At 37.9% G+C, this 17666-nt stretch overlaps 1 protein-coding gene across 2 annotated transcripts in view; it reads left to right on the forward strand.

Moving 5' to 3' along the window:
- The first annotated feature begins 2185 nt into the window (after window positions 1-2185).
- adcyap1r1b (adenylate cyclase activating polypeptide 1b (pituitary) receptor type I) overlaps window positions 2186-17666 on the forward strand; it is a 34655-nt gene continuing 19174 nt past the window's right edge. For both annotated transcript variants that reach the window (XM_066663264.1, XM_066663265.1), the window contains exons 1-2: window positions 2186-2533; window positions 13863-14037. In XM_066663264.1, the coding sequence (XP_066519361.1) occupies window positions 13978-14037 (60 nt within the window). In that variant the 5' untranslated portion in view covers window positions 2186-2533; window positions 13863-13977. The remainder of the gene's footprint in view (window positions 2534-13862; window positions 14038-17666) is intronic.

A 17666-nucleotide genomic window follows, 5' to 3' on the forward strand; every position in this document is an offset into this window, starting at 1 on the left:
CCAGATTTTAATGGTCAGGAGCACCTCCAAAATGGTGGTCATGTGAGTTGTTCCCAAAATATAGTGGTTAGTGTCTACCAAAAGTGGTTTAAGGAATAAGGAATAAACGGTGAACCTGCAAGAGGACCATTGGTGCTGAAGGCTAATTGATGAGCATGAGTAGCAAAGACTAGCATGTCTGGTCTAATTCCACAGAAGAAATGTGGGAGCACTAACTGCTGGGAAATTTGTGATGTTAGAACAAAAAATGCCTCACAGCTTGCTGCATTTGTGAACCTGTCACTGTTTTCTCTAGCAGTCTTTCCTTGAACGACTCATGTACTCATGAAGTCATGTAGGCTTGCCCATTTTTTACTGCTTCCAAGACATCACATTCAAAAAATGACAATTCACTTGCTGCCTAATATATTCCCCACCCTGGTAGGTGCTTCTGTAATAATACAAGGTTTTCACACTTAATCACTTTTAATATTGTGGCTGATCAGTGAAACCTGGTTCCAATCCCTACCTCTATAAAAATGTATTTTTTAAAACTTGCTGAAAGATTTTAAATGTTTCTTGATTTCTAAAATCTGTGGAATTCATGGTAATACATCAAATGCATTTTCTTCATGGTTCACTACCTCAATCAGCACTTCTCTCAAAAATGCAAACACAGTCAGCTATGAATGGAGCCAAATGGGAATCTCATTTACATAATAATAATTTGCCTAAACCAGCTTTCATTCATTCATTTACTCTGTCCTTGGTTAGTGGTGTAATCAAAAGATGGAGAAATGCACACAGTGCAATATAGCTAGGAGAAAATCAAAGAGGATTTAAAATCACCTGCTGTTGTTTTTGTTACTGCTTTTTGTACAATTCAACATCCTGCAATGTGTTGAGAGGTCATTCAACCCACTCTGTCTGTTTGTTTTTTACAACCAAAAGTATATGTTTAGGGAGAGGAAGACAACGAGAGAGGGAACGAGAGAGAGAGAGAGAGAGAGAGAGAGAGAGAGAGAGAGAGAGAGAGAGAAAACATTACATTAGACAAAATTATATAAGATTGAACATTTACAGAAAGCAAGAAAAATACTGAAGACATTAGCAAAACTTTATTTTTAGCCCAGTTCTGCTATGTTTTTAACTTATTACATTTCCAAGACTTTGTTCTCTATTCACTTCTATAGTATAAATTTTGTTGGGTGTGCATCAATAAATATGTATTTATTTAATAGTAATAAGTTAAGTAAAAATGTTGGACTATTAAGAGGATGTTTTTTACTGTCCTTACAACTTACATGTTTATTTTTCTATAGAACAAATGCTTTGTTTTCTATCTTAACCCTTATTTATTTATTTATTTATTTTTATTTTTATTTTTTTTGCATAAGACTGACACAGCAACTAGCATCTGAAGCCAGATAATGCTTCTTCTTCTTACTGCTGCTAGGGTAACCTCCTTGAATGACTCAAAATGTTTAAAGGAGTACACATAGTTCCCAGTTCTATTTCATTAGAGTACACACTCCCATGTTGGCATTATGTTGAATGATGGGTGAGGGAAATACCAGTTATGTTTTTATGAACTCTCAGCCTTGGATGACTGAGTTTTAAAAAGGTCTGAAGTATAAATCAAATTTATGTGAGGTCATCAAAGTGCTGTCCAGGGTGCTGCATAACTTTATTCTCTATGATTAAGGGGCATCAAGAAGAACCGCATACAGATCTCAAATTTAAACTATGTAAATTGGACAATAGTCTTTAACGTGTAATATCTTATCTGCGTCCAGCTGAGAGAATGTGTGTGAGGTTAATATTAGTGTGGGCTGGATAGGGCACAGCTGCTGGGAAACTGGACACACTCCAGTGTGAGTCTAAGAGTGTGTGTGTGTGTGTGTGTGTGTGTGTGTGTGTGAGGGGGAGTTCATCAAAATGCACAGTGCATACCGGTCAACATTGTGAGTCTGCGCAGACAACCACAAGGCACAAACAGGACAGAATATAGAGAGATCTCATCATGACTTACTAGTACTGTTCATTTCCTTTATTTTCTCTTCTTGCATCTGTTCATTTACCTGCAGGTTTCTGAGTGTGTACTGCTCCTTAAGAGTCCACCGATTAAAGCTTACAGCTGAAGAGAAAAGAATATTAGAGGGCGGCGAGTGACACAGGAAAAGAGTGAGAGGTACATATTGAAGGAGAGAGAAAGAGAGGAGAACTGATACGAGAGAAATATAACAAAACAGGGACCTATGTAAATACAGAGAGATTAAGAACTATTTACGAAATACGAAATTGAGAGTTAGGTCGAGAGACAGAAATCAAAGACAAGCATAGAGAGGAGCGAAGGGAAAGGCAAGCACACACACACACACACACACAAACACACACAGAGAGAGAGAGAGAGAGACTGCGTGTCCTACTGGAGTCTGAAGTGATTCACTGTTTCTCGTGTGTCGGTTCGGTGCGGAGTGGACTGCGGTTCGGCTTTGCCATTATTTTCGTCCGGGCATTTTTTTTTCACAGCTTCTGTTCTCTAACCGCCATGGTAAGAATCCCGATCACTTTCATTTTATTCATACTGAAACGCGAGTGTGTGTGTGTGTGTGTGGACAGAGAGCGTGTGTTCTGGCTGCAGTTGTGTGCAGTCCTATAGCGGACGTGCCTGTGATCAGAACTCATTGTGAGCGAGCGCTGTCTCTGACTCAATGGCGGGAAGAGGAATGTGCGAGCAGCAGTAGAACCTCGCGCTCCAGGGACTGCTCCGGGTTCGCCGCGCTCTGCGTGGCAAAGCTTATGGTTCAAATGGCCATGTGTGAGTTTACCCTGGTTTGCATGGACAGGGTATGACTGCAGCTTAAATAAAACGATACACGGGGTAAAATAGCTATGCACACCAGCAAACACGTCTTTAACCGTGCGAAACACTGAGAGCCAGTGCATAAAACTTGGTGTTTGCAATGTCTTGTTCTTTTGGTATTAGCACAGCACTGTAGACCTGGCTTTGGAAAAATCTGGCATCTCAAAGTTGACCTTTCAATCCGTGATTATCTTTTTATATCATCTATGGAAAACACCGTATTGAATTGCTACATTCCTTATTGCATTTTGTATTGAGAACCACGGGGAAAAATCTAAAGGCATTTGCTTGCAGTAAGAACCCTGGCGTTTCTTTATTCAGTAAAATGAATTGTGGTTGCGGAGGGTTGAGCCCCATCACTAAAACCCCACCCACCCCCACACACTGCGAACACACAAGTGCAACAAAACCCTGAGGCAAAAATCCCAGCTTCCCCCCTGAAGCGAGATATGTGTGCAGTCCTGGTGAAACTACCCATCCTCACAAGCAGCACTATAGCCCCATTAGACTGTCCTTCAAAGTGTAATTCCATGATTCCATTTGCCCATACTAGCCCACTATTTCCACACTTTACCTTCAGAGCCACACAGGCAAATATATGAAAAAATTATTTTTGCTTTCATGTGTCTATCCACTGATCATATGTTGGACCATTCTTCGTTTCACCCCATTTTATCTGATGAAAAAGGTACTGAAGGTTAAAAAAACAAACAAACAAAACTTTATTCTCTCAGCACATTTCATTTCTGTGAAATTTTGTAAATATTACACAAGTCCAAATAAGGACAGAACAATCTGTGTACATTTTTATTTATAACCAACATCATGATTGTGAATTAAAGTGAAATTATTTCCAACTAATTCATGTCTAGGCCTGTTTTATAACTAAACTACCTAGAAGATCTGGCTTTAATGTTTTTGAATTGAATTGAATTGAAGTTGTATAATCTCGGATGAAACTTATGACAGTGTTTTGATAGTGTATGATATAATTAAAATAGCAGGCTTTGTGATTTAAAAATAAGTTTTTAAAAATGCAATTTTGATATGGTGAGTGTGTGAGTGCATGTGTGAGTGTGTGTCAACCTGCGAAGATATGGTGCCCCCTCCAGGGTGTGTTCCCGCCTTGTGCCCAGTGATTTCTAAACTAGAAAAGCGGTTTCAGACAATGAATGAATGAAATTAATTTTGATATGAAGAATATTCATTTTTCTGCTGTAGCCCATATGTTCTGAAGCTCATAAAGATAAGAAAAGGATTTTCAAGTTTAACTTTGTTAACCCATCTACAGATTGAAAATTAATAATAATAACAGAGTGTTCCATTTGAATGTTCCTAATGACCTAGTTAAACATGTTTTCTGTTTTTGCTAACTCTACAGTACCACTTAAACCCTGTGACACTTTAAGACTGTGAGTAAAGAGACCTTGTTAAACTGTTGAATTTGAATAGTTAAATTAAATTGTTAAATACTAAAAAGTTCTAGATGGAACACAAATTGTGGAATCACTCCTAGGTCTTTGCTAGTACTGAGCAGAACGTACTCCTATTTTGCAGAACAGCCTTCACTAAAACTGCTTTGAATTGGATTTAAATGTACAAATGAATAAAATAATTCCGTTTATTTCTTTTGGCAAGAAAATTGTTGATGTAACACATTTGTGTGCAGCCTGACATTTTGGAATCGCAGCCTATAAATTATCCTTTTCAGTGTGGTTGACAAGGTTGTCAGTAGAATGTTTGTCATTTTAGATCTAATGCATTGCCCCTGGGAGAGTATTCTACCCTTGCTTTGTGACTTGTATTTAAGGTGGAAAATTTGGTTGAATAAACTGCTTAGTTTTAGATGGCAGTGATTTGTGACTGGGAATGAAAGAAAGCGAGAGTTGGGGGAAAATGTTACTTTTGACCTTGTGATCTGTCATGGTGTCTGTGAATAAGAGATGAGACACCGTCCCCTATTCACCTCCCATGGATGTGATGAGAAATGCTTAGGAGACTATTATAGAGTTTACATCACATGGGTGCATAATATTATTGTGGATTTATGCCTAATTCTGCCTTCTGGAGATTGTAACATGGGTAGCAATAACTGGAACATAAATTATTAGTTAGACATCACTCTGACTAAAGAATATATAAAAATACATCTGAATAGACAGAGAGGAAAAATGCTGTTATTTCTAATATTAGTCTGAGACTCATGTCTGACACATACGTTAATGACTCTATTAGCAGACAATGATTGAGTTTAACAATATATCAATGCTGATCCTTGACCTAATTATAAAGGACATTCTACAGATTTTATTATATACAAATACTATTTGGCCTAATGAATTGTGTTAAGGTTTTAACTATTTCTTTAAATAGGTAAACAGTTAATAGATAGCATGGTGGCGCAGCAGGTAGTGTCGTAGTCACACAGCTCCAGGGACCTGTGGGTTCAATCCTGCTCCGGGTGACTGTCTGTGAGGAGTTTGGTGTGTTCTCCCTGTGTCTGTGTGGATTTCCTCCGGGTGCTCTGGTTTCCTCCCACAGTCCAAAAACACACATTGGTAGGTGGATTGGCGACTCAAAAAAGTGTCCATAGTTGTGTGTGTGTGTGTGTGTGTGTGTGTTTCCCTGTAAAGGACTGGCGCCACCTCCAGGTTGTGATCCTGCCTTGCGCCTAATGATTCTGGGTAGGCTCCGGACCCACCTGAACTGGATAAGCGGTTACAGACAATGAATGAATTAATAATTATAGAGATTTTTAAAGTGATTTATTTATTTATTAATCCATCTTCTGTAATCATCATCCTGATCAAGGTTGTGATGGGTATGAAACCTACCTGGTATCATCGGGTACAAGGCATGAACACACCCTGGACACACACACACTCACACACATACTATGTCAGCGTCACTGCAGCTCTGAGAATGATCCACTACCTAAATATAAGTACAATAACTTTAGATTGGTCTGGGAAAATTCTTGCACAGACAACAAATGCCAATATACAGAGCAAACACAGAGACTATGAGTGCGCGTGTGTGTGTGTGAACTTTAAACCATTCTGATGGCTATATCTGTGTCCTTTGCTGTAAAAGAAATTGTTGACAGAATAATACAACCAACAATCAATAAATCAATCAAGTGTGGGACAATTAATCAATTCTTAGATTTATCATGATTCTCTCAAAAGATTCTTAATTGATTCACCAAATAAATAAATAAATAAATAATCCCAAAAAAACCCCACCATAATAATTTATTAGGTTCTGTGTTTCCTGTACTTGTGCACATTGAGGGGCAGTGTCTAGCACTTTAAAATGTCTCCAGCAGGGGACATTCACAAGAGACATGTCATTATGAGTATCAAAGGTCATTTAAAGAGAAGAATCTGCCAAAGATTCTGTTATTTGCCAGAACACCTTTCAAAACTAGAGAAATGTGAAATGTTTAAAAGCATCTATAGCATATATTCTAATATAAAAATCCTAATACTGGCTGTAGAAATAATAGGGAATAATGATGTGTCAAGCATCACATTCACTGAGAATTATTGTATAATCCAATTGTGAAATCATGCTCAGATACTCCCACCCCTATACAATCATAATGACAAAGTTTTCCTTTCCTTTTATCTCAGCTTTTTTCAGCCAAGACATGTTTGTTAGTTTTGCACTGAAGCTAGGAAACTATGGAGTAAAAAATAAATTAATGGAAACTTTACCACACGAAATCTTTATCAGTAACATTTGCTTGGTTCTGTTTGGAGCTATTTGGAATGTATTATTTATTTATTTATTTTAGTGGTCCTTTTTATTCATCCCACTATAATACGTTGGACTGATGAGGTTTTATCAGATATATTTAATACAGTACATTATTAATTGTCATTGCTACGTGAAGAATGTTATTTAATGATTGTGTCCTGAAATTAATCACATGGCTATGAATGCATGTGTCATATACACACACATATACACAAATACTCTGGTTCTGTTTCTGAACACTGTGAGGTTTAGTACTATTCAGCAGTTTTTGTCATAAAGCATACACTTTCTGTGAAGATTTTGCAGGTGTCCCTTCAGTGCAGTAAGGCAATATGGCTGCTTCCCATTGCTGACAGCCAGGGCAAATGATTTGTGCATGTGTCAAGTACCCACAGTGGAGCACAATGGCCCACTTTAATAACAACTCTCTATTTTATTCATTTGAGTGACTTGTGTTACAGTCAATGAAGTCACCCCATGCATTTCCTTATGATTTATACTGGAGAGAGAGAGAGAGAGAGAGAGAGAGAGAGAGAGAGAGAGAGAGAGAGAGAGAGAGAGAAAGGGCGAGAGAGAGAGAGAGAGAGAGAGAGAGAGAGAGAAAAAGAATATCCAAAGTTTCTATAAATGCTTTGCTGATCAAGTTTAAAAATACAAATGAAAAAAAGACTAAGCTTCAGTGATATTTAAGTAGCATTATTGATGCAAATAAACACTAGAAGAGCCATAAAAAAACAAGTAGGCAATCAAACATGGGATGTCAGGGTATAAAAAAAACATTGAATTAATAATTGACAATAATTAAACAGCTCAGGTATTTGAACCTACAGTCTACTGTTTAAGGACTCAATTCACATTTCCTACAGACTGACTAACAACAACAGAGTAACCTGCCTCAATATTATTTATGATAAGATAAGAGATAGTTCATAGTCACCTAAACCTAAAGAAATACTCTGACCTTTCCTCAGCTCACTCAGAATTTATTTATTTTTCTCCCTTAATTTTGAATAGACTTGTTGATGTTCTGCAGGACACAGTAAGACTTTTGTACTTAACTAATTAAACAAAATCTCATAATTCAGATGATGCCTACTGTCATCACCATATTTTTTTATTTCAGTTCTGGTGTATGTACATTCATTATTATGCAGCCTTATGAGAAAATAGATTTATTATTTCTTTTGTTTCAACTTACAATAAAAGTTCATCTTTACTTGTGAATTTGAAACCTATATTTATAAATATACATCGAAATTCTAATTGCAAACTAAAATAAATGTTTAACAGTGACCTTCAAGAACACATGCACGCTTGCAACACTGTTAATTAACTGTTGAGTAAAGTTACTCAAAAAAGACATGAAATCCAATTTCCAGTTCTGCATTGTGTAATCACTGATAGTTAATCTGTTATGGAGTTTCTCAGCTCCAGTTATGTGCACTGCACAGTGTCAGTTCTGACTGTTCCAGCTCATGAGTGCATGGGGAAATGATGCTAGATATAGGAAGTACAACATCCTCGGAAACATTATGGATTTAACATCTGCTTTAGACCATACAGTTTTTACAGTCATGTTTATGTTTCCCAGGTGCAGTGTTGCATTTTTAATATTTTATGTATTTGGTAGACTCTAGATTCTGATTTTCCTTAATTATTCAAAATATTGTATATTGATACTTTGACCGCATTAACATACATTTTTAAAAAAATATTTGCACTATATGACCAAAGGTTTGTAGACAGCTCAGGCCACTGTGAAGATTTGCTAAAAGTCCCTATTGGGAGCATTAATTAATTCAGGTCCTGATGATTTTTCTTTAGTTCTACATTACAAAATCCACTTTAGCTCATGCCAGAAGTAGTGAATGGTGCTTCATCATTCCAGAAAATGTAGTTCCACTGCTCCAGGCCAGCGCTGAGGGCTTTATGCTTCCCTAGCCCAAACCTTTGGGCATTGGCCATGATTATCAGATGTTTAAAAATTAGGTTTAAACATGTCTGTGCAGTTTAAAGTGAAAAGAGGAAATGATACATTTGAAGAAGAAATCTAGTGTGTTGGATTGGAGAGTGGAGACTTGGCAACTGTCCCCTGCTTCCACTCTCTGCTTCACTGAGCATGTGAATGACAGAATATGCTAATATTAATCTCCCTCTGTCTCTCTCCTATAAATAAGCATTGTCAGCATAAAAATAGCTGCAAAGAATTCATTGCTATAGAGCGGGATTGGCTGGCCATGTCTGGCATTAACAAACTCTAAAGTGATTTAGGAGGAATATGAAGAAGTGAGGGCAGAAATCCATGTTATGACTTCTCTTGTGACAGATCTTCTTCATCCACGTGGATGAAGACATACATCCGCTGTGTATGCCCTTGCTCTGTTTGACTAAACCACAGTATCCCAGATTTAATCATGATATAAATGCTTGTCAAGGCATAGCTTTTCTGCAGCTAATTACTATATATTTTTGTGTACAGTTAAGTTAACAAGACAGCTGTAGTGACCTGCATCATACTGATTGATAGGAAAGAGAGTAGGCCATTCTGCAGATCTAGACAGAGCAGGTCTTGTTGAGTTCTCTGGGACTCCCAGGCTCAATAACTGTAGTATCCCTGGGGATCAAGCTTGTAATCTTTCATTGATAGGGCCAAAATTCAGACAGTAGTGCCACTCTAGAGCACTATGTATTTATATAAAGTTTAAAGCACTGAAAATATATTAAAGTATGTTCTATTCATATTTTGACTAAACATAACAGTTCATTTAATTTTAACAGAGACTGGTTTAGCATAATATAACATATAAGTATTTTAAAGGGCACAGGAGTAATTCAGATGTCTGTTAGGTATCTATAGGCTGTGTTGTCTCTGGGGCCTTTTATAGCTGTTACTGGGCAGTGAAAAAGTGGCCTGTTGGCAGGTTGGATGGCCATGCCTCATTACCTCTGCAAAGTCATTTGGAGTGTGGCACTACCCTCAGGAGTGTTAAGATGGCCTGCTTGATTTAGCCTTGTTTACTGTGGTGTAGTCGTTTATTTTACACTATGTTTTAGATGGAGGGTCCTTGTGGATTACCAAACTATTTTGGAGTGTGTGAAGCAGTTTCAGGCAATTAAAACAGGGAAATATCACACTCAACTCGTATGTCATGCTAATGTGACCAAATCTTTTAAGTCAGAGAATTAAACACAATTACAATGGGAAATTCTGGCATTGTTTGGAGTGTAAATGTTGAATGTACCAATGTTTAGTTTCTGGAGTGTGTGTGTGGCATGCTGTCTCAGTGTTGCTGTGACAGCTGGAGAGCCACACACACTGGCGCCCACATACACATGTACATGTTTAAACTTAAACACACCATATACTAAACAGCTGCATGTGTATGACATGTGTTATGTGAGTGGAATATTACTCTCTCTCTCTCTCTCTCTCTCTCTCTCTCTCTCTCTCTCTCTCTCTCTCACACACACACACACACACACACACAGTGCTCCCATTTCACAGGAGCACCATTTGTATTCGTAATGTTTTGACAGTTAATGAATTGTTATTGATCCTCTACGTACTTAAGTGTCTGCTGCTATAAAAACTAGGAACTTTTAGGAATTAGGAATGAGGAATGCCTTATTTCAAACCTATGTCTCAGTGTAAAACTTATTTATCAGTGTGTATGAGTGAGGGAGAGGAGATAAGTGCCAAAAACTGTGGAATATTTCTCTCTCTCTCTCTCTCTCTCTCTCTCTCTCTCTCTCTTTCTCTCTCTCTCACACACACACACACACACACACACATACCCACGCATACACATTGTGTCCTCCAGGGTGTTTTGATGTGTTCTAAAGGCCTACCAGGGGTTTTGTCAGGAAGTTAGTTACATTACACCCAACAATTACACCAGTGTGTCCTCTGTAGTGGCAGCACTATGGAGAGAGATTAGTATGGCTTCAAAATAGGTTCTAAACTTCTGAGAACTAAACAACAGAATCCATAACCAATAAATGACATTTTGTCTTTAATATTGAGAATTATAAAAACAGGTTTGTATCTAATCGTCTATTTTGAGTTGATATTCTTGAAGAATGTGTTTTCGCTTTCATTCCACCTTTCCTCATGCGCTTCTCTCAGTCTCGTTGTTGCCTCCAGGAGCTTCTCGTTTTTTACGTTTGACAGGGGCAGGATCTAGACAGTCATTGGCTGCTGAAGTTAAGCCCTGCCCACCTATTCTGCACACTCTAGATCAACCAGTCAGTAGTCTGACTCTAAGTTTCTATTATGAACTGTGCATTACTAAAAGACATAATCATTAAAAAACAGTTGATATGGCTTACCTGTGTTTGCCATTCGGTCATTTTCCAATCAGGGTAAGACTGGCGCGCTCTCACTGTCATAGCGGGGTGTACATAATGGCCTGGCTGGGCGGTGCTTAACTTCAGCAGCCAATGACTGTCTAGATCCCGCCCTGTCTGTCTCCACCTCCCCACCCCCTTCGTCAAAAGTCAAAAGCGAGAAGCTTCTGTATTTGGATCGGGTGAAATGCGAAAGGAAAGTCTCAAAATCCAAAAACCGCGAAAGGAAATGAACAAATGCACGTCACGAAAAACACAAGTGATCTTGATCCTCAAAGGTTCAACAATTTACAAATACATTTTAAATTCTAGACTTTGACTTTACAAATATATGCAATGTAAATTTAAACAAAGGGATTTATTTTCGCATAAAATTGTGATATATCTATGAAAACCAAAAACGTGTATTTATGAATGTAACTGTATTTGTACAAACTGCAGACCATGAGACACAGATTGGGATGTATTCATTTTTGAATAATGAAACATATTTTGTTACTTGTGTATAATTTGTGGATTAATATTTACACATTTGTAAAGTATTTTGAGACTAATCTCTCTCCATATAGCAGCTCTTTTTAAATGCTCCATTCATCCATCCATCCATCCATACATTTGTCAATTAGTGAGCAACACACCAATGGATTGATCTGAGTAAGCCAATAATAATTCTACTCTTCAGATTATATTATATTATATGTGGTATATCTCTGTTGATCCATTCACAGAAAAAAATATAATTAGCCTTTTTTTTAAACAGAAGACTGCTTATCACCACATCACCTTTGTTTATGAAACAATATATCTTCACCCTCCTTACTTGTGTGTGTGTGTTTTTGTAAAATAAAGCTGAATCCATTCTTATAATTACCTCTTATCCTTGAGCAGCCACCATGCAGCCATCTGAGCTGTGTCAATGCAGCTGTGCTCCACCAAGCAGCACTGAGTCGTTTTCAAATCCTATCCTATCTCAGTCATGCCTGCATGGTGTGAATTAGTCAAAGATATTTCAGTACTGATAGGGGGATTCTTGTCATTGTGTTGTGTAGGCGTGTGTTTTGTGGCACCATTGCCAGAATAACCAAACATTCGGTGTTTAGCTTGATTGCCATGAGATCATTCCTGCACTCCCACCACCACCTGACATCTCTGCTGCTTGATCATTTTATGATAGAAATGGAGCCCACACACCCATACCCATGATGACAACATGCATATGCAAGAGATCCGGGAGTTAATATTGGTGAGGGTTTTAAAATGGGATCTATGAACATCCCTTCAAGGCCTTTATCAACTGATTATTAAGTGGATAGATCAGCTTGTGAACCAGGTGCATTAAGAAGATAAGTGCAGAAGCTTTAAAGGGTCAGGAGAAAAACAATATTAATGTGTTGAATGTTGAACAGAGATTAATTATATAAATGCAGTATTTCTGTAAACATGGGAATAATGGTCATAGCACAGGGGTCTTTCATATAGCGAGAATATACTGTGTGTGACATGAAAGAGAAGTAGGAGACAAGAGAAAGGGGAAACACATTAAATAATAGTTTCCAGGGGACGAGTGTCTAATATTGAGGTGCTTAGCGATCCAAGATTAGGTCGTATTTGGTAAATAAGACATGGACTCAGAGCTTTGTTTTCAGAGAAGCTGGTTAATGACTTATGGTCTGTACTCTGTATTTAAAAATGTATTTGATATTTGATATAAGGTGTAGACACACCTTATAAATACTGTATTCAAATCCTATATGGTGCACATATGGGGACACAGATGTTCAGCTGAAAGGAAATGGGATGCTCTAATGCAGCGATTCTCAAACCTTTTTAATATTGGGCCCCCTTTGTGGATGGTAAGTGCCACTGCAAACTTTGGAGTTTGCATGGCTATAGTGCCTCATTACATGAAATCCTCAAACATAAAATGCACTGTGGCCTGCCTTCAGTATGTTCCATGAAACCCTATTTTATATAGGTCTTGTCAAATTTTCAGATTGTGCCTTTTTTTTCTTTGCACTAGGATCTTCTTCAACACTACTTTCAACTAATGGTTGAAAACCAGGTTCTTGTCAAACCAGAACCTTGTCCATTTTGCTGGATATCTCCACAAAAATTGCAGACTTGCCTAAGCTTCTAGCAATGTGGTGTTTTTCTAAGGATAGACAATCTGTCAAGTTACCGCGGACGACTGTGAATTGTGATAGGCTGGCAGATATATATTTATTTATGTAATATGTACATTTTTTATGTTAATATGTAAGTTTTTTTTAAATTGTTATTATTTTTTAAATCATGGATCATATTAACAAACACATTTGAGAATTGCTGCTCTAATGGTCACAATGCTCAATACCAAAGCAACCCAATGTGTTGATTCATGCAATTTGGTAGATTGAATCTTGTTTAAATAATATGAATCAGCTTTTCCCACATCAAAATAATTGAGTCCAAATATTGATCCACCCTCACTGAAGACTACTTGGAAGCTCACTTGAGAACTAGTCCAAACGGAAGTACAACCCTCTACATCCTTTTCTCAACAATTTTAAAGGTAGACCATGATAGCTTTTCCTCTGGATAAAGTAGACCTTAAGCCCAAAAATGTGTGGGCATCCCTGCTCAGTACAAAGCATTAACTAAAGTGACCCCAGTATTAGACTGAAGAGCAGTGGACTGTTCCCTGGAGTGATGGAGCTATCATCTAATATCAGGACCTGATCTCAGTATATTTCTATTGTCTAAATACAATCAAATCCTTTCAGAAATGTTCCAACATTTGGTGTAAATATTTCCCAGAAGAGTATAAGCTGTTGATTTTTGTCTTTTTGTTCATGTCATAAATTACGCTATGTTTTGAATGGCGAATTTTGGTAATGGTAGTACATTAACTTATTTTGTTGTGTTTCAGATTCCAAGATGACTTGAAGTATCAAAGATACATTCTTGTAAGCCTGTTAACCACCCAGCTGGTCATCAGTGTGGTAGAGAAGAGGAAGACACAAGGCCGATTTTGTTAAGATAAAATGGCTGACGTAATGAAAATATGGCAACACCTGCTCTTAGCACTGAGTCTAATTCCTCTGGTAAGTACCAAGTATATTCAGTGCATCACAAAAATACATGGAGTCAGGATGCTGTGAAAGAAGGATCCCACCAATGAACTTGGACTGACGAACATGCCCTGTTTACATTGAAAATGCAGTTTCTAACAGGATTGCAAAAGCATTTCAGTGTTGATCCTGATGATGTTTAAATTTTTCAGCATTTCAGTACATTGTATACTCTCAGAAATAAGGTACGGTGGAGGTACATTACAGGTCACTAAAATTACAAACAGTGTAAATGTACAACAGTGGTTCATTAATTCATTGTCTGTAACCATGAATGGTGGGTCCAGAGCCTACCCAGAATCATTGGGTGCAAGGCAGGAACACACCCTGGAGGGGGCACCAGTCCGGCACAGGGCAAGTCACACATTCACTCACACCTATGGACAGTTTTGAGTCGCCAGTCCACCTAACAACGTGTGTTAAATAGAAGAACATAATATAAATACTGGAGATGAAATTGGGCATATGCAATCAACACAAGTAAAAATTGAATTAGGTACAGTTATGTCCCCTAATTATAGGTACTGACAATGTACACTTAACAGCAAAAGGTATCATTATAGTGACCATTTTTCTAACAGTGTATGTGAAAACGTATATAAATATATATGTTTTATATATATTCATTCATTATCTGTAACCACTTATCCAGTTCAGGGTAGTGGTGGGTCCAGAGCCTACCTGGAATCATTGGGCACAAGGCAGGAATACACCGTGGAGGGGGCACCAGTCCTTCACAGGGCAACACACACAAGTCACCAATCCACCTGCCAACGTGTGTTTTTGGACTGTGGGAGGAAACCGGAGCAAACCCACATGGACACAGGGAGAACACACCAAACTCCTCGCAGACAGTCACCCGGAGCAGGAATCGATCCCACAACCTCCATGCCCCTGGAGCTGTGTGACTGCGACACTACCTGCTGCGCCACCGTGCCACCCTTGATATGTATATATATCAAGCAATTTAAAGCAGGTTACTAGAGAAACTAATTTGTCCTAAAAGGCAGCAAACCTTTTAAAATATTCACATTATCAGAGTCTTATTGACCCAGTATGAGCATTGTTCACTCTGCTGTTTTTCTGTTGTGACATTGGAAATTGTATTCAACAAAAAGGGGTGGCCTGTTCCAGTAAAGACAGAATCAAGAAACTCACATAATTAATTTTAGCTCAGCTTTTGTTCAGTTTATACTTAATTAACCAGAATGTGGTTTTGGTCCAGCTATTATGTGAAGCACTTCAGAGCCCATGTTGTTTGCCTCATTTTAGTATGCTTATTCCAGTCTAGCTAGAGACAGGGCACCAGTCCATCACAGGGCATCACACACTCACAACTTGGACTCTTTTTAGCACACCTAATCCACCTACCAGCATGTGTTTTTGGACTGTGGAATGAAACCTGAGCACCTGGAGGAAATCCACACAGGCACAGGGAGAACACACCAAACCCTCACAGTCAGTGACAAGGATTGATTCATAACTTTATATATAGCCAACTGCATTTTATTGTATGATGTGTCATTTAAATCCTAGATAACCTCAACTTACTATACACACAAACCGGCTCTGTCTCCTCTTGCCCTGTGTTGGGCACCACAAGCAGCAGAGAAGCACAGGTCTGTGGACTTATTTACGTCACTCACAGCCTGGCACCAAACAAGGATCTGGCATCAGACGAGCCAAATGTAAACTGAGCAGGAGCCAACACAGTTCTGCTCCACTGAGTGCTCCAGGCCATCAGGGACACGCCATTCTCTCCCATAGCTACAAGCTAGCCATCTCTCTCTGATCTCTCTGCATCATTTTAATGCTCAGTTGTCATGGGATTTGAAGACAGTTAGAGATTCTAGTGGGGCTTTTACTTTATGTATGTGCTTCTTCTGAGACATTATTTGTGCTTCTTCTGAGTGGGCCTCTTTTTCGGTATGTAGATAATCCAGAGGCCTACTTTAGCCATAGTGAAATGTGATTCTAAAAGGAGTTTGTCCAACCTATAAACCTACATTTTCAATGCCTTTTGGAAATGTAGCTTCATGATTTCTCTTTGGAACTTCAGTCATTCTCAGACTTAAATCATTTACTATTAAATATTTTAACCAACATATACATATTAAAAGCATTGGAGATTTATGATGGTGCAGTTGTGAATGTAAAGCTATGTGTCATTTCTCATGATTTGTGGTTGAGTATGAAGATCAATGAAATCTATGTTTTGTGAATGCTTGAAATTTTTAAAGCACATGGGAGTTTTCTATAAATAACTAGCTGTAGTTTTAAAAATCCAGTAGAGAGATGTCATATTATAGCAAGATTGACATCTGTTATTAGGCCTTTACTTTTCTGACTGTAAAGGCATGCCTGGATCCAGAAATTAGTATATTTTTAAAAAGAATGCCTAAATAATCACCTAATTTCTTCTCCTACCAGGCCTGTGCACTGACATATACTGTTTGTCATTTAGCATACAGTAAATATGCAAGAAGATGAATGAAAGGAGAGATGCAAGGAGAGACAAAAGTGATATCATAGCTTGATGCATTATATCAGGAAACCTGAGTTAGAGTCTTCTTGTTGTGAGCCACAAAACATTATGCCGTTCTCATGAGAATTCTCTGGCCCATGGTGTACAAGTTGCATAGCCAAGTTTTTAGGGGACCAGTTTGGCACACCAGTAAGAGAGGCACTATTTTCCCCATTGCATGTCAGAGGAGCATTACAATCATTTTGATTGCTGTAAGTCTGAAGCAACATATTTTGATGCTCTCAGTTTAAAACAGTCATTGGAGCATTTATTCAGTTTAGAGAGCAGTATTTTTCAATGTATATGTATGCTCATGCTGAAAAACGATTTGCCTCCACTGCTAAACGCTATATTACAACACCAGAAATGGCTTATATAGTTTTTTTTTTTCAATTCAAGGGCTCACTTGCATAGTCTGAGGTCAAAAGGGCAGGGATTTAATCTGCCTCTGGGGTCTATCTGTCTGTGCATATGCCTGAATATGATGCTTCATCTGAGTTATGCCAGCTATGTATTGTACATTACTTTTATTTTTTTAAACTTAGTTTTATGCCTTACAGTGATGCTATGTACTAGGGGTGTGGGACTGGGGAGGAATAAAAATATCATTATGGATTAGCTGATTTCAATAGGTCAGTTGTTGCGAAACACACTGTGTTTATGATGGATATCAGTTTTGTGATGCTGTCAGGTTGAGGACAGCCACAGACAATGATCTTATAAATATGCATGAGACAGTCATGTTTATTAAACACAACTCATGTTACTAGTGCCATACATACGCACTGAGAGCAAACAGCTATCATAATACAGCAAGCTGTTTTAACAAAAAACTGTGTGACTGGATTTACATTACAGATAGCTGCAATTAATTTATGAGTAGACATAATTGTAAATTAAGATATCTCTAATTATATTTTGACTAGGTGAAATATAAATTTGAGATATCATTTAATTACATTTTTGACTAGTGTAAATAACATCAATTACCACTGAGTTAAATGGAAGCTCCAGTTCAAGATATCTGAAATACATTTTTAACTATCTTAAACTTAAATTTCAGATATCTGCAATTAAT

This window comes from Hoplias malabaricus, chromosome 3 (assembly GCF_029633855.1).
Source record: "Hoplias malabaricus isolate fHopMal1 chromosome 3, fHopMal1.hap1, whole genome shotgun sequence".
NCBI classification, from domain to species: domain Eukaryota; kingdom Metazoa; phylum Chordata; class Actinopteri; order Characiformes; family Erythrinidae; genus Hoplias; species Hoplias malabaricus.